The sequence below is a fragment of the Ceratotherium simum genome, chromosome 17 (genome assembly GCF_057802395.1).
Source record: "Ceratotherium simum simum isolate JZ-2026a chromosome 17, ASM5780239v1, whole genome shotgun sequence".
Classification (NCBI taxonomy): Eukaryota; Metazoa; Chordata; class Mammalia; order Perissodactyla; family Rhinocerotidae; genus Ceratotherium; species Ceratotherium simum.
This window is the reverse complement of record NC_141916.1, coordinates 57,953,066-57,970,692: the sequence shown is the minus strand read 5'-3', so window position 1 is coordinate 57,970,692 and position 17,627 is coordinate 57,953,066. Positions and strand designations below refer to the sequence as shown.

At 54.0% G+C, this 17,627-nt stretch overlaps 1 protein-coding gene across 1 annotated transcript in view; it reads right to left on the bottom strand.

Annotated features, from left to right (window-relative positions):
• The window catches only part of IQSEC3 (IQ motif and Sec7 domain ArfGEF 3), a 109,175-nt gene that overhangs the window by 4,526 nt on the left and 87,022 nt on the right, over positions 1-17,627 (bottom strand). The window contains exons 6-13 of the mRNA XM_087442920.1: positions 17,265-17,387; positions 16,579-16,745; positions 11,898-12,037; positions 10,352-10,477; positions 8,410-8,509; positions 8,064-8,225; positions 4,816-4,908; positions 2,467-2,540 (exon numbers count right to left, since the gene is read on the bottom strand). Of these exons, the coding sequence (XP_087299046.1) occupies positions 2,467-2,540; positions 4,816-4,908; positions 8,064-8,225; positions 8,410-8,509; positions 10,352-10,477; positions 11,898-12,037; positions 16,579-16,745; positions 17,265-17,387 (985 nt within the window). The remainder of the gene's footprint in view (positions 1-2,466; positions 2,541-4,815; positions 4,909-8,063; positions 8,226-8,409; positions 8,510-10,351; positions 10,478-11,897; positions 12,038-16,578; positions 16,746-17,264; positions 17,388-17,627) is intronic.

Below are 17,627 nucleotides of genomic sequence, written 5' to 3'. Positions count from 1 at the left end.
AAGGAAGGTTAGGGGTTTAATTCCTCAGCCTCCAGCTCCCAGCCTGTAGATAGGACACCCCACAATCCCCTGCCAACACCTGGGCCCTTTGGGGGGGCTGAGACCCTTCTCTCTGAGGATGCTTCCTACTGTCCTTGGGCACCACCACCCATGACCTGCTGCTCAGAGCACAGAGGGGGAAACGGAGGCTGCAGGGGAGGAGACCTTACCCCAGGCCTAGACCAGGACAGCCCAGCCCAAAACCATCTCAGAGCCCTAAACCCGCAGATCCTAACCCTATTTATTGGCAAAAGGTGCAATTTCAGGGACCCCCTTTGCTGGGTCTGTGCACTCCCGATGGGCTGCTTCCCTCTCCACAGGCTCCCCAGGGCCATTCTCTGTCTGCCCCTTCAGTGTTCACAAGCCCCACGGCCATGCCCAGCAAGCTGCAGGCTTTATTCTTCACTGTCAACCTCCAACTCGGCAGCATTTTCTAGGCCTGAGATTCCCCCAACAAATGAACGAGACCCCGCACCCCTCACTGCCCTGCCAAGACACAGGGCAGGCAGAGAGCAAGGCTGGGGCCCACCTTCTTTTTGGGGAGCCCTCTGGTCCTTACTCGAGCAGAAGGCCTCTGTCCAGCACTGCTGGAAGGGACCAGCTCCTTCCCCCACCTGCTTGTAGTCTGAGTTATTCCGCAGGAGAAAGGTGCCCTGAGACAGCGAGGGCAGACTCGTCCCCTTCTGTTCTCGCCCCCCAGATTGACAACTGCCCCTCCCCGGCCGAATGCCTGGCTGCCCCAGTCCAGAGCCCCTGGGCCCTCTTTCTCCTCCCCTGCTGCTGCCCCCACGTAGCCCACAGCTCTTGGCCTCATGCTGCACCTCCACTGTCTGCACCCCCTCCTCCCTACCCCAGCCTGGAGCCTTACTCTTTAATGGTCAATATGTGAAAAGCAGGAAGTGACAGTAAAACATTTTCTCATTCTGACCCCCTTCTCATTCCTGCTGATGAAAGGAGAGAGAGAGACAGAGAGAGAGAGGATGGAACATGAGTGGCAGGTCAGAACAGCTCAGAGAAGATGGAGAAGCGCCTGCCAGAGGGGCGCTGGGCCAGGCAATGATGGGGAGAGGGCAGAGGACAGAGAGCTCAGGGTCCAGCTGAGAGGCTGGGCGGCGAGGCTGCCCTCTGTGCAGGGGAGCAGAGCTGGCGGGGCCCTGGGACTAGCTGAGGGTGGCAGCCTTGCAGATAGTCACATGGCCCTCTGGGCAGGGCAGGAGGGGAGACAGGGCCATCAGATTGCTTGTCCTCCCTAGGCAGGTCGGGCTAAGGCACGGGCAGGGCTGGTAGACCAAACTGGAGGGCTGATGACTTCGCGTGTTTATCTGCAAGGCTAGAGAATGGGCAGCTGCAGGAAGATGGGGGATGAGGGGCAGGGGATGGAATACCCACCCTGGGGGCTTGTCAGCTGCTGGGGCAGGAAGCTCCTCCGGTAAAGGTGCCTCCTCCAGACACAGGTGTGTGGGGGGTGGGGGCAGTGGGGGGCAGAGAGGAAGAATGGGCTCCCCTGGGGTATCAGGGGCTTCCCCAAGCTTGGCCAGGCTGGGGGGCAGGACTCGCCCCTCAAAGCGGGGGCTTGGAGTGGAAGTTGGGAGGGGAGGTGTCTGTGTGAGGGGCTGGTGGTCCCTGGAGGCCTGGCAGAAAAGCAGTGAGAGGGCTCCCTGGGGTGCAGGGGGCAAGAGAGGGAGGACTGGGGCCCAGCAAGGCTTGCAGGGGCAACTGCATGCCCCCCAACCCGGTGACACTTGAGGGCCCGGCAAGGACCAGCTGCTGCCGCTCCTTGCCCTGTATGGCTTGGGGATGTGCGTGCCCTTCCATCCAACATGGACAATCCTCAGAGTCATCAGCTCTCCCCCTGAGAAAACCGCTAAGACAACTGCAGCCCTACTCTGCCTCACCTTCTCCTGCACGCGTTCCTCCCCCACGGCCAGCTTTCCAGAAGGACTAGCTGCACCAGGGAGAAGCTCCCCCTCCCAGCTGCCCCTGCTCTTAAGGCTCCAACTTCTCCAACAGGCATCCGGGAAGCAATCACTCGAGGACTGGACTTAAGGGGTGATTCTCCACAGGAGGACCGGCGGGCGTGGGAAGGGAAGATGGGGTTCTCTGACACAGTGACTATTAGGGGTTCAGGGAGCAGTTTCCGGGGAAGTGGATTTGGGAGTTGAGGGGGCTCGTCATGGAGGTGTCATGGGCTTCATCTCCATGGGGGGCAGTCAGCGGGGGCAGCCCGGCTGGGGAATGGGCGGAAAGTGTTGCGGCTTAATTAGGCGCTGGAACAGTGGCGTTACCATACTAGCGGTAACTTTTAATTGTATCTCTTGAAATTGGAAAAATGGTGAGTCGGGCTGGGGAGGCATTGATTAACACCTGAGAAGAGAGAAACAACAGACACGGTGAGAAGAAGGACGAGTAGGGGCGCCGACCACTCACCTGGGCAACCAGGCCTCCACTCACCTCCACTGTGCTCTCCGCAGGCTTCTCCCCCAGCGCAGCTTCCCTTTTGGCTTTGAATGCAAAGAGCACAGGGCTCATTCTCCACCAGTCCCAACACTAATCACTACTTCTCCCCCCAGCACCCCCCAAACCAAGCATCCCTGTAATTAGACGGGTGGGTGCCACGCCACTGCTGACGAGATGCAGCTGGGGCAGTGGACTGGAATTCGGAGTCACCCCTTAAGCTGTGTGACTTTGGACAAGATGCTACACCTCTCTGGGCCTCCACAGACCAGACGATCTCTGATGTTCTTTCTGACGTGGGCACCCACAGTCAAAGCCTTCCCAATAGGGACTGTGAAAACTGGTTATGAGGGGCATTGGTACTCGGCTCCCAGAAACACAGGAGGCTCTGCTGTGTGTTTGTGGGCAGCGCATTCATCTGTCTCCTTCAACCGCAGGCTCCCTCTTCTGTTCCTCCCCTCTCAGTAGCTGAGTAGGGGAGTCAGTGGGCTGAGGCTGAACAGCACTCACCGAGGGGCCTGGCAGGCGTCAGAGCTGATAATGGCTCTGTAATTGCTCCTAGGCCTTCTGACTGGCCTGGCACAGTGCCAGGGACCCTGTGGACCCCCCAGGGACAGCCTGATGACTTTTTCTGGCTCAGTCACCCCCGGGCTCACACCCCCAGCCACAGCGGCCTCCCAGGGTCCCTCTGCTGGAGCCTTCTGATTTCTCACACGCCCCAGGGGGGGCCACATCCCTGGCTGTGCTCATCCCTCTCTCTGCAGCACAAGAGGGAGTTGTGCCACTGTCCGGAGCGGAGAAGCCCCCATTGTGGAGGCCCCTGATGGACGGGGCCCTGGAGACATGCATCCCGGCCTGACTAGGGTCACAGCCTCTGAAAGAGGAGGCTGGGATGCAGAGTGTGGGGCGGGGGTCAGAGACTCTGGAGTTTAAACAGCTGTGAACACAAGCAGTGATCCACGTACTTGACCTTATAGAAACAAAGGTGCTGGCTGACCAGGCAGGGTGGAGAACTATGAATGCAGGATGGCAGGTCAAACCCGCATGCAGAAGATGACATCACCCTGAGAATCTCCACACAGCTAAAAGAGCCCCAAGTCTTGCTTGGAAAATAAATCACATCTCCCAGCTGGTGGGACGGCCCCATGACACTGCCTGTCCAGTCTAGTGTCATGGTGGTGACTGAGGGTTACAGCACGACACCCACCGGAGGGTCTCAGCTCAAGGTGATGCCGTGCTGGGACCCTGGCTTTCCAGTGCTTTGAATAAGTAAGTGTTTGTCAGATGTGAGAAGAAACGACTGAATTAATGAGTAGACAGTTCTGGATGGTCTGCTGGGGTTCTGTTGGGATGGGATTTAAAGATTTTTATTTATTTATTTTTTTCCCCAAAGCCCCAGTAGATAGTTGTATGTCATAGCTGCACATCCTTCTAGTTGCTGTATGTGGGACGCGGCCTCAGCATGGCCGGAGAAGCGGTGTGTCGGTGCGCGCCCGGGATCTGAACCTGGGCCGCCAGCAGCGGAGCAGGCGCACTTAACCGCTAAGCCACGGGGCCAGCCCTGGGATGGGATTTAATTCTCATGCCACCTCTCCTTCTAATGCTTCTCTACTCGGGACAGGTGGAGTGGGGTGGGGGCACTTTTCCCAGGCTCCCTGTAGGTGGGGGTAAAGGGAGGGGTGGGAGGATGTTGGTGGAGGAAGGAAGCAGGTCTAGAGAACGTGGCCAAAGGTGATACCAAACCTGAAGCTGGCTTGATTTGTCTGGAGTGAAGAATTCAGTCTGAAGAAACTATCTGAGAATGGAGTTTGAGGGTTTATCTGGATTTGGGGCTGGGATCAGAGAGTGCTGGTGGCTCATTAGGGAAAGGACTTGACGGGGCTGATCAAGATTTCCAGACCCTTCTGGCCACCCCTCCTCCTTACTCTGCCCCCATCCTAGACACAGCAGTCTTTTCTCATGAGGTTTCTCCTTACCACACCTCCGGTCGCCCCAGTGAGCCCGGCTCTGGAGGGTAGGTAGCACCCACCAGAGCCAGGAGGTCAGGGTGGACAGCGGCCTTCACATGGACCCTGGGCCTTAGTGTGGGTTGTAAATCGACAAGTGTCTCTCTCACCTTCCTCCTCACGCCCACTGCTAAGGCCCCAGGGGATTCAGCAAGCCGGGAGCCCCTCAGCAGAAAGAAACGGCCATGGAAACGAGCATGTCCCCCGACCACGTTCCCCAGGAACCCAAGCCCAGGCGTGGCGAGTGGCCTCCCCACAGCCCGGGCCCGGCCACCCCAGGCCTGGGGTCTGGAACTCCGGGGCGGAGCCGGCTCACCTGTAGGCGATCCCTGCTTCGACTGTGGGTCCACCTGGGCTCCACCGGACCTGAAGGAGAGCGTCTTTGCTCCCTGCTGCTTCTCCAGCTCCCCTAGGGAAGGGAGAGGCTCATGAACAGAGAGAAACCCTGACCTCGACCACACAGAGGGGAAGAAGAGACGAGGAGAGAGAGCAGGAAGAGAGGCTCCCTGACACGGGCTACAAAACCCAGACCCCAAAGTCTGGCACCACGTCATGGCGAGCCTGTCTCTTCATCTGCACATGGGGACCATAAAGCCTGCGTGAAGACCGGAGAGGCGTAGAAGAGGTCAGGAAGAGGGAGGTGGACTGCCCGCTTTGAATCTGGTTCTGATACTTCCCAGCTGTGTGGCTTTAGGCAAGTTACTTAACCTCTCTGTGCTTCACCCGAGGGGACAGCAGTGCCACTTCAAAGTGTCATTAAGAGAATTATATGAGGAAATATATTAAAGCACTTAGAACAAGGCCTGGCTTGTGGCAAGTGCTCAGTAAAGATTAGCTTTTATTACAAAGTGTAAGAATACTTTGCACGGCAGACCTTAGCAGCGGCTGGTGCTGAACCGACTGCCCAGCGGGCAGAGCCTGCGCAGGATCTCCGGGCTCTCCAGGGAGGAGCCCTCACACGCCCGAGGCTCTGCCGGCGTTGCACAGCCCGCCTGGCCGGGCATCTGTCTTGTTCTCCTCTCTACGTCCTCTCCCTAGACTGTAAACCTGCTCCTTGCTCTTCTTGGTGGTGCCAGGGGACTGCGGCCACCACTCTGGGGGTCCGACAGGCATCACGACATCCCCCTTTCAGCCGCTCTCTTCCAGGACACTCCACTCCAGTTCCTTTTGTTAAAGCTGCTCTCCCAGGTCCCAGTCTCTGTCTCCCTGGACGCCAGACCGCAAACCCCAACGAGGACACCGTGTCCTGATGCTCGAGTCACAGCATCGGTCAACACTAGCCGTTCCTCCTGAACTGAGGGCGCTCCTCCCGCTGAGGGGCTCTCGTGGCCTCGGAGAAGCTAGCGTCGTCATTACGCGCAAGGAGCCCGAGGAACCTGCGTGTGAATCTTGTTTCGTCACTGACTGCGTGGACTTGGACAACTTCTTTAAGCTCTGTTAGACTCAGTTTCCCTATTTAAGATGAGGATAATATGACTCACCTCATGGAAAGATGTGGCAAGAATTAAATAACACAACAGGTTCGGCCGTCAGCCCTGTGCCAGGCAGGTAATAAGTGCTCACTGAGCGGTAGCTGTTGCTGGTTTTCATTTTCTGTTTTCTACTTTCTTTCGTCCCTGCCTCCTGAGCACCTTCATCTTTCCTCAGCTCTTCCTTCTCTGTCTCCCCATCTGAAGAGCAAGGGCCAGACGTCAGGCTCTCTCACTGCCCCTGCCCTCTAGACAGCAGGAGAGGAGACCCACCTCTTGACAGAACAGATGCTGGCCTGTCTACTCCCTTGTACTTTGGGGGGACATGACGTGCTGCTCTCAGGCTGATGGGGGAAAAGGTGCGTCAACTGCCGATGCTCTGGCTCCCCAGGGCCATACAGAGCCATCTGTGACGTTCTGACAAAGTGAGAAGTGAAGCCATTTCAGGGCGTGTCCTTGAGAATGGTCAAGATCAACGGCCAAGGTGGCATCTCTAAGCCTCCAATCCAGCCCTTGAAAAGAGTCTGGTCATGGGGCTGGCCTGGAGGCACAGCGGTTAAGCGCGCGCGCTCCGCTGCGGTGGCCCGGTGTTCGCAAGTTCGGATCCCGGGCGTGCACCAACGCACCGCTTGTCAAGCCATGCTGTGGCGGCGTCCCATATAAAGTAGAGGAAGATGGGCACGGAGATTAGCCCAGGGCCAATCTTCCTCAGCAACAAAGAGGAGAATTGGCACAGATATTAGCTCAGGGCTGATCTCCCTCACCAAAAAAAAAAAGCAAAGAAAAGAGTCTGGTCGTTACATGGCTGGACGCAAGAATACCAGCAGGGTGCCGGAAGGGATCTGCACGCACCCTGCCTCCTGCCACAGGGAGGTATACAGTCTAGTCTGGTGGGGTTTGTGTTAACTGGATTTAGTTGTTCTCGTAGGAAATTCTCAACAGAACCTCTTCTCTCACTCTCAGATGGGAAGTACAGGAACCTGGGAAGCAACTTAAACGCAGAGGCTGGCTCCTCCACTTCTGATATGCATGACCTGGACACGCTCCTGAACTCTGATTTTTATCTGTGAAGTGGGGACAAACCCCTACCTTACAGTGTCACTGTGAGGAGTAGCGGAATATGAACAAACTGCCCAGCACACGGTAGGTGTTCCCAAAACAGAGATTAAAACGCACGGCCCTGTCATGCTGGTCCCCTGCTCCAACCCTGCCACTGCCTTGCCTATTGCCTAATGGATTCCCAGTAATTTAGAAAAATGAAGTGGCCGTATAAGGCAGGTCCAAAGTCTGCCTTTATTTTCTGTTTTAGCTTCTGAGTCCATTCTTGTTTGATTTTCTTAAAGGTTATCTGAAGCCACTGCGATGCTTAAACAGTAAAAGCTTCCAAGGGGCAGAGGTTCAGGTCATCACTGCTCTTTTCTTAAACCAAAAAGCAACCAGTAAGCCATTGACTTCTGAAGAGGCTCACGAATTTTCTCAAGTGCCTGGATTGGAACAATCAAGAATCAAGGCATTCCTCAGAGGAACAGAGAGACAACTCCAGGATGAGGGACAGTCAGAAAACCAGCCCGTCTTCAAAAAGACAAAGTTATGAAAAAATAAAGTGTGGGGACGATTCTGGATTAAAAGAGATGAAGGAGATGAAACAACCAGATGTAGTATGTGAACCTGGAGTGGATCCGGGGCAGAGGCTGCACATGGCTTTTGGGTGGGAAGAGAAGCCCCTGAGCTCCCAGACATCTGGTTTGCATGCCCGCCTTGGTCGCTCACTCAGCCCTGGCCAAAAACGGCAGAGTTCTCTGTTTACCGGGGCCCACACACAGCCCCACAGCCTGGCTAGATGTGCACACACGTGTGCACGCCCTAGCATACCTCGCTTTAATTGTGAAGAAACATGAAGAGCTGTGCACCCACATCGGGTGGGATGGTGCAGTGGGCCTGGGGGACGGGGAAGGATGACTGGAGGGTCCTTGGCTCACCCCACCCTCACTCCAGAGTGGGGCAAGGACTCAGTGGTGTCTGTCTGCACGCCGACCCTGTTCCTTGCTGACTGGAAGCCCAGCCTAGGAGACCCCAGGGTGCGCCGCCTCCTTACACTCTATCCGGATCTGCTCCAGCTCCGTCACCTCGGCGATGGACTCCGTCAGGTCCTCCACAAACTTCTGCATCTCGTCCAAGCCCAGGGCACAGAAATGCAGCACCTGCTTCTTCTCAGAGCCCGAGAGCAGTGTCACCAGAGAGATGCCATGAGAGTAATCTGGAACCCAGACCCCAGGCCCCCAGGGCCGTGAGCAGCAGCAGGTGGGGCTGGAGGCAGCCCGACGCGGAGGGTGGACAGGCCTTTGGGGTGCTCGCCCCTCCGCCCTCCCCACAGCCCATCCCGTCTCCCTCAACTGCCCCAGCCGCCCTCGGCCACATCTCGGGGTCCGACCGAGACTTACATTCATTCTCAAAGAGCTGGAACTGCATGCCCAGCAGGCCGACCGCCTTGCAGAAGGTGTACGTGGAGGAGCTCTTCTTCTTCGGGCAAAGTTTGAGAATCTGTCCAGGAGAGGGGGACACACACCCACTGACATGCATGAACACTCAGGGATACTGAGCACACAAGTAAACACACACAAAGACACACACATGCATACACTTAGGATAATTCATACACACACACATACATATACACACATATACATATGTATACACACACAATATCAAAATATGGTTTTTTACTGCATAAACCCCATCAGTGGCTATTCCCACTGTGCTCAGAAGCCCATCCACACTTCCTGCCCCACCCTATCTGATCCCTGCCTTACTCTGGCTTTATTCTCAGGCCACGCTGTCCTTTCTATAGCTTGAACAGGGCAGGCTCTGTCCCACCCCAGGCCCTTTGCATGTGCTATTCCCTGCAGCTTACTGCATGGCTGGATTACTCTCTTAGATCTTAACTCAAATGCTACCTCCTTAGAGATTCCTTCCCTGACCATCCTATCTAAAAAACAAACAAAACCAAAATTAAACAAAAAAGTCCACTTTAACACCAGTCACTTGCTATGGTTATCACTCTCTTCTACTGTCTTCACAGCACCTTCCCCCAATTTGACATTATCTTGTTTATTTGTTTTCTTAATTATTTCCTATCTCCCTCCTCTACTGGAAGGAAGGCTCAGCCAGCCAGCTGCTCCATGCACAAACATTTCTTCAGCACTGTCTGAGCTGGGCTCTGGGGCAGAGGTGCCCACGAGGCAGAGGGAGCCCCGCCCTCAGGTGCTGATGCTACCGTGGAGGAAGACCGTCTGGGGGCAAATCAACTGATCAATCAATAAAGCATAATAAGCAAAAAAAAGAAAAAAACAAAATGAAGAAATGGATACATAAGGTAATTTCAGAAACTGGTAAGTGTTTTGAAGACAGTGCCATAGAGTAAGGAATAGAAAGTAATGGGGCAGGTGACTGTGCTAGGTGGTGAGGGAGAGCCTCTTGCGGAGGTGACATCAGAATTGAGACCTGGAGGAAGAGAGGGAGGTGGCTGGCAGAGGTCCGGGGTTGGGGGGCTTTTCAACCAGAAAGAGCGGCGGGAACAAAGGCCTGGACCGGAACCAGCCTGGCCCTGTGGGCGGCGGCTGGTGGGGCCGGGTGCCAGAGCAGCCAGGGGAGGAGTGGAGGCAGTGAGGTGGGAGGCCCTGGAGGCTCTGAGGCGGGCAGTGTGGCCCTCCTTCTCCCGGCATGGGAAGCCAGGGTCGGGTCTGAGGCGTGGCAGACGCAGGGCCTGATTTGCACTCTAGAAAGATCACTCTGCTGCTCTGTGGGAGATGGGCCTTAGAGGTGGGGTAGATTTGGGACAATTTTAGAGGTGGTGCAATATGACTCCTGGAGAGGGAGGATGTGGGGGCCGAGGAGAAGACAGAAATCAAGTCCTGCTCACCACTGCCTCCTACACTCAGAACAATGCCTGGCACATAGCTCTTGAAATACTTGTGGAATGGAGCAAAGACTGGGTTCCCTACAGATGTCTGCACACACACACCCCAGCATCTCCCAGGACAGTGCACGCCGGCCACCGTACCCCCAGGCTGTGGGCTGTGCACACTGTACCCTCCCTGCCCCAGGCTGCCTACGACGCGGGAGAGACTGGTGATCTGGGACCTAGTTCATTTCCACCACGACTGTGGAACCAGGAACAGATGATTCACCCTCTCTGTGCCTGTAAAGCAGGAGCGACCACATCTGCCCGAGCTGCTCACACCCGTGATGTGGAAGCGCCACGAGAAAGGTGAATCGGCCCCGAGGACACAGCACCCCGTGTGGGGTCTCAAGGGCCCACCGCGCCCCTCGGGCCCCTGCTAAGGCTGAGCAGGGCAGCAGGGCCCCCGTCCGCGGTCGGCTCACCACCAGCAGGTCGTTGAAGAGGAAGACCTCCCTCTGGTGTGCGGCCTGCTTCTGCAGCTTGTTCACGTCTGTCACCTCGAAGAGCCGGCTGCAGCAGACCAGGCGGCGGTGGGGCACCGAGAGCACCTGTGGCCGGGGCTCTGCTCAGCGCGAGAGGCCGGAGCACCAGGCCTCCCCGCCCCACAGCACCCGCCTTCCAGAAGAGCAGATGGAGCCCAGGGTTCCACGGCGGGGCCTGCACTCGACCCTAAGCCCCCTCTCTCCTCATCTGGTCTCTTTCCCCTTCTCCATGCTTCTTAGGGAGCAAGGCTGGGGGGAAGGCGTTCATTATGCTGGGGAACATGAGGACATCAAGGGCGAGAAAGGACACTGGAGAGAGCTTTCAGACTGTTCAAATCCAGTCACTGGCAACCCTTTTCCCTCCAAGCCCTTCTTCAGGGCACCCCCACATCCCAGGCTGTGGCCTGCAGGACGGCACCTGCACCCAAACGCAAGTGTGCAAGAGGGAGATGGTTACAGGGACACCTCGACTCTGCTCCAGTGTGTAAAACAATCTATTCCAGGGGCATCTGCAAGCTGGACACATGCTAAGACTTCAGCAGTAGACTGTGGGCAGAGAAGGGCCAGCTCTGCCCAGACAGAGAGGAGGGGTCCGGTGCAGAGCCTCAGACAAGGTCCCCACACCGCTCCCTGAGCCAGCAATTTGAGGAGGAGGACTGGAGATGGTTAGGGTTAGGGAGATGGTTAGGGAGGTGGCTACCAGAACCTTTATATTTATGGCATAAGGGCCTCTGCTGACGTATCAGTAGTGTAGTAACCCATAGGCAATGCTCACTTTAAAGATTTTATTTATTTATTTTTCCCCCCAAAGCCCCAGTAGATAGTTGTATGTCATAGCTGCACATCCTTCTAGTTGCTGTATGTGGAACTCGGCCTCAGGATGGACAGAGAAGTGGTGCCTCGGTGCACGCCCGGGATCCGAACCCCGGGCCACCAGCATCGGAGCGCGCACACTTAACCACCAAGCCACGGGGCCGGCCCAGGGAATGCTCACTTTAAAAATCATTGCAAACTTGGAACATACTGCAAACTACAACACAGGTCACAACTAAGGGGCACCCAGTGGCTGAGACCCCACAGTCTAGAGCCCACTGTAGCCCATTTCCTGTCTTCCATTCAGTAGGACCAGCCAGGAGGACCCAAGATCCATCCCATCCTAAACCTCCCTATCTGATCATCTAGATGCTTCAACCTAGACCCCCGGGCAGTCCTTCCGACATCTCACCACAGTGTCTCCTGCTACGGTAGCTGGTAGCAAGAGGCACTGAGGAAATCAGGCAAGTGCAGAAAAGAGGGTGTGGTGCATGGCATATAGGGGGCACTCAACAGCTATGAAGTGAATGAATAATGGAAAAGTGTTTTTGACAGGTAAGGAGCAGAATGGGAGGAGACATCAGGAAGAAACAAAGGAGATGCAGATGCAGGGCCTTGGCGGCCCCGGGGGAGAGAAGGCGAGTGCGAGTGCGGCTCCGCAGTGGGCACTTACTGTCTTCATGCCCACGATGGACTTTTCCACCTTGGTGACATATGTGACATGGTCCTCATTGGACTTGAGCTCCTTCTGCTGTATCCTTTCGTAGATGCCCACCACCAGCTCCCTGGGGATGTCGGCACCATCATCCACACCTGTAAATGTGGGCCGGGAAGAGGAGGCGGGGGAGGCAGGGGCGGGTGTCAGAGGCCTGGAGCCAGAGGTGAAACCCCCTACCAGCCTTCACTCCTAAACAGTGGCCTTGATTTTGCCCTGTTCCTGTTCCAAAGCCTTCAATGGCTGGCTCCCCTACCCATTAAATTAAGGACAAACTCCTTAGCCAGGCACCAAACTACTATAACATGGCCCTGACACACATTTTCAGCCTCATCTTCTGCTGTTCCTTAACTGACCCTTCATTCTCCCAGGCCTCTTCCCTCCTCTCCAGATACAGCCTCCTGTTCCTGCCTTTGTTTCTGCAGTTCTCTTGTCCGTCCTCTGTGTATTTGTCTGAACAATCCCCTGCTCCCTGCCCTGCCACGACAGCATCTTAAAGGCCGAAACTCTGTCTTGTTCTTTTTCAGGGCTTCCCTTTCTAGGGCGATTAGTTGTTGAATGGGTGTCAAGATTCATCCCTTTCTGGGAGCGTGGGGGGGTGGGGATTAGACATTCAGTGAAGAGGAGCAGGGCAGCCCCCTGAGGGGATGCAGGTAGCAAGACCCTCCGCCCATCTCCTGCTTCATAGTACTGATAAAACTCTGGTAACGAAAAATATTAGCAGGAAATATACCAACATGAAAACAAATTTCTTTAGGAGATAGAAACAGAGGCAATAAAAAAATTTCTTCTTTCTCCTTTTTCTAAATCTTTCTTTAATAACTATATGCTTCTTTTTTAAGAGGGAAAAATTAAAAATAAAGCAACGTTGGCAAGCATCCTCAAAGGGGTTTTCCTAACTGCTGAAAGGACATTACACCTTCTATGAGCAGCTCTCTGGGTTGATCCTGTTTCTTCCACATCTGATCTTGGCTCTTAAAGTCGGGCAAATGAGCCAGGCAGCACCCCTGGGGCCTGGAAGACATCAGGCTGGGGGCAAGAAAGAGCAGGGTAAAGACTGAATACCTGGTGGCTCCCAGTTAAAGACGGCAGGTTGCACACCTCTGAATACCCTGGTAAAAGGAATTTTAAAGTAAGGCATCTGCCACAAAGACAAAGAACAGGGGAAGAGGCAGTGGTACCACAGGGCCTGGAAGGTGGACAAATGAGTGGCAGGATTAGTAAACCTAAGAAAGTGGAAACCGAAGACAGCAGAGAGGTTACAATTTTATTTATTTGTTTATTTTCCCCTAAAGCCCCAGTAGATAGTTGTATGTTATAGCTGCACATCCTTCTAAGTTGCTATATGTGGGACGCGGCCTCAGCATGGCCGGAGAAGCGGTGCGTCGGTGCGCGCCCAGGATCCGAACCCGCGCCGCCAGTAGCGGAGTGCATGCGCTTAACCACTAAGCCATGGGGCCGGCCCCAGCAGAGAGGTTAGAAGCCACTCAGCCCACCACTGGAATTGGTGGGACCCCTAAAAGGGGAGGTGAGGGTGGGTTGGAAACAGGAAAATTGGTTGAAGTCAGTTTAAAACACAGTTGGACTTCCCGATCCCTTCCTCCACTCCCGTCTGCTGACTGAGGGTTAACTCTCTGGAAGGGATGAACCCGGAACACTGGGCCAGGGACCCCAAGCCCAGCCGAGGGTGGGAGTCTGTGCTGAGTGCTGGGTGGTGAAGTTGATGTCGGTGTATCAGGAGACCCCTCAGCTCCCTCTCCCATGGAGATCTCAGAACGCTGCAGCCGGACTCATATCCTCTGGGCAACAAGATCCTGCAGTAGGGGTCTCCCAGTGAAACGGCTCAACTAAATCACCCTATGAGAAAGCCCACCAGTCAACAACCCCCTTCCATACTCACAGAATTTTTAATCAGCCTTTTAGTGGTTCACTCTTAAATATGAATAGACAACCAAGTTTCATCAACTACATATGGAAAGTCTCTAAAGCGAAAATGTATGGGAAAAACAAGAAAAGGAACCCAGAAGAAATAGGAGCAAGCAGGGAGAAACTGAAACAAACAAGTAAAACATATCATTGGTATCTTCTGAGGTATATAAGAAGATATCACAAGTACAAAACAAGAATAAAATGCTATAAAAGAGGAACATTTAGAGAACAAAAGAGTTATTGAAAATGAAAAATGACAGCAGAAATGAAAAATCTGTAGGAGACTTGCAAGATAAAGCTGAGGGACATCTTTAAGAAAGTCAAACAGGAAGACAAGGATGACAGATGGAAAACTATAAAAATTAGAGGACAAACTAGGAGATCTAGTATCTGAATAATAAGAGTGCTAGAAAGAGAGTACAGAGAAAATGGAAGGCAGAAATAATCAAATACAATATTTAAGAAAACTTCCCCCAATTGGAGGACACGTATTTCTAGACTGAAGACCCAACCCCGTGCCTACCAAATTCAGAACACAAAGGATAAAGAGAAGAACCTACAAATTTTCAGAAAGAGAGAAAAAAATAACATGGAAAAGGTCAGGAATTGGAACGGCAAAGCAGCACTGTCAACTAAAAGACAGGGGAGCAACGCCTTAAAACCCCGAGTTCAACAGTTTCCAACCTGAAATTCTATTTACAGCCCAACTCCCAATCAAGAGTGAAGATGGAAAGAGATACATTCAGACATGCAACTTCTCAAAAAGTTTGTCTCCAGTGTAGCTTTTCTCTGGAAGTAAACTAAAACTGAGGACGCTATGAAATCCAGGAAACAGGAATTCAGCACAGGAGGAAGGTGAAGGAGATCTCCGATGATGGTGGAGGGAGACCCCTGGATGACAGTTGTGCAGCTGGCCCAGCAGCCTGTCCAGATTGGAGCAGAACCAGAAGCTCTGGGGGACACAGATGCAAGACATCTCCAAGAAGATGGAACGGACTACCTCCAGGGGCTCGATGTACTGAGAGGAATTGGACGGTTGGGTTGGGGAGTTTAGAGATGAATTAGTGGCAGGTACACAGAGAGCTAAGCAAATGGAAAAAGAAGTCATGTATTCACTGCAAGGAAAATAGAAATAGAAAGGATCTGTAATCATTATATACTTCAAGACTCAGCCTCAGATTGTGTTTGCCTAGCCTGAGTAACATAAACACCGATGTCACAAAAGTGATGCTCCAACCACGCTGAGAGCATGGGGCTTCAGCGCAGCGTGAGTGGGGATGGGCTGGGGAAGGTGGATGGAAGACAGGTCAATCTTTACATTCTGTGATGGGAAACTGCTATGGTCTGAATGTTTGTGTTCCCCTAAATTCATATGTTGAAATCCTAATCTCCAAAGGGGAGGGTATTAGGAGGTGGTGCCTTTGGAGGCGCTTAAGCCTGAAGGTGGATCCCTCATGAATGGGTTAGCGCCCTTAAAAAGGAGACCTCACAGAGCTCCCTCGCCCCTTCCATCATGTGAAGACAGTGAGAAGGCGGCAGCTGTGACCCAGGAAGCAGGCCCTCACCAGACATGGAACTGCAGCGCCTTGATCTGGGACTTCCCAGCCTCCAAAACTGTGAGAAATAAATGTCTGTTGTTTATAAGCCACTCAGTCTGTGATATTTTGTTATAGCAACCCTGATAGACTAAGATAGAAATTAATAGATAATACTTAAAATAAAAAAACATGAACAAGTGGCAGTGTATAAAAGAAACCAGACACCAAAAGTATATATCCTGTATAACCCCGTTACATGAAGCACAAGAACTGGCACAATCAACCCCGGTTATGGGGGTCAGGACAGTTACTCTCGGGCAGGGGTGTCAAACGGGATGGAATGTTCTGGGTGATGGGAATGATCTGTATGTAGATCTGAGTGTGATAAACAGTCACCAAGCTCTCAGATTCCTACACCTCACAGTATGTATTTTATACCAATAAAAAAACGGGACAGAAAGAAAAAGAAGCAGAAGCATGTTATTTAAAGCTACAGAAGAAACACAATTAACAGCAAAAAAAACGAAAGTGATTGCCTCTGAGGAAGGAGAGTAGTGGGAGGGGCAGGCACTAATTTTTTTGTAGTAAGCCTTGTAGAATTATTTGACTTTATTAAATTATGTGCACGTGTGACTTTCATTTTTAAAATGCTAAAAAAGAAAAAATCAATTGAGCACATACCACACTCTGCCAGTTTTGTTCTGATCCCTGCCAGTAAGTGCACTATATCAATTAGAAAAGGACTTGGCTGGTAAATGCCATAAAGTTATCTGCAAGGCTGACTTACACGGACCCAAGGCCTAAAAGCCCTGTTCCTGGCTCTTCCCTCCTAAGTGGTGGAGTGGGAAGGGCTGGTACCACCTAGGCACCAGCTGTGGGGCCAGGGCCTAGAAGTCAACCAATGGAGGATGTTCCACAGAGGGCAAGGAGCACTGACCAAGGGCCTTTGATGCTTGGTGTAGGGCAGTGGCAGTGGCTCCTGGAAACTCCCCAGATGCCTGACATGCAAGCAACTTTCCCAGGCTTCTATGTGTGACCAGGCCCAGAGAGCAGTGTCCAGCACCCTTGGCCACTGGGGTGACAGTCTCCAATCGGGGCTCAGACTCACAGAATGGACCCCGAACAGATGGGGCCTGAGCAGTGGCCTCGCCCCTCCTGCCCCTACTCCTCACCTCGCAGGTTTCGGATGAAGTCCTCCAGCATCATCTTCCGGTCTGGCTTAATGTTGGGGCTGTACATGTCGGTGTTGAGGAGGATGACGGCGAAGGCGAGGATGAAGATGGTATCAGGGTTGTGGAACTGCTGCACCACCTCAGGGTTGCACATGCAGTAGCGCTGGCTGTCGGGGGACACAGAGCGGGATGCTGAGGCCCCTTTCCTCCCTCGCTGGGCTCCAGCAATGGGGGACTGTCGGGGGAGGTAGCCTGGTTCTCTTAGGGCTTTAGAATCTCCCAGGGAGGTTCCTTCCTCATCCCATTGAGCATCTGCCCTGAGCCCTCGTCCTCCTCCCCACTGAGGGGAAGGGGCAGGTGTCACACACCCCTGATCCCACACAGTACCAGCCTTGCACAGAGGCTCGCTGATGGGGATGAGTGAGGTGCGTGTGCTCACCTGGATGGCCCAGTGCTGCTCCAGCTGAGAGAGCTCAAGGAGTTCTGTCCCTTTTCTTCCTTCCCTCCTTTCTATCCGCCCACTCCTCCTGCCTCACCAAGAGGGCTTCTCCCAGCCCCTGACTGATCCCCAGCATCTCTTGTCCCCCAGGCTCACAGCAACTCTGCTTCCCCATGCCCCTCCCCCATGCCCCAGGCGTGTGTTTTGAGGGGTGTGTGAGGGCAGTGGGATGGGAAGGGGGTCCCACCTGAAGGCCTCTATGAGCCGCTCCACCTTCTGGGCCTCCCCCTGCACACGGATGTGAGCCTGGAACTTCCGCAGGGCCTCGTCCAGCTCCATGCTGGAGAAGTCCATCTCATCCACCACGCAGCTGAGGGCAGGCGGGGAGGAGGGGTCATGAGGAGAGGTCGGCTCCTGAAACCTCCCTCCACCCACTAGAGCTGAGGAGTCAGGTGCAGCCCGCACGCTGGCTGTAACGCCCCACCTGGTGGGGTGGGGCAGGGACTGTGGTCCGTGACCAACCAGGAGGGAGCAGGCATGGGCTTCTGAGGCCTCACTCACCTACCAGGGTCTCCCTTTAAGAACCTAAGAGGATGGCTTTCTCATACCT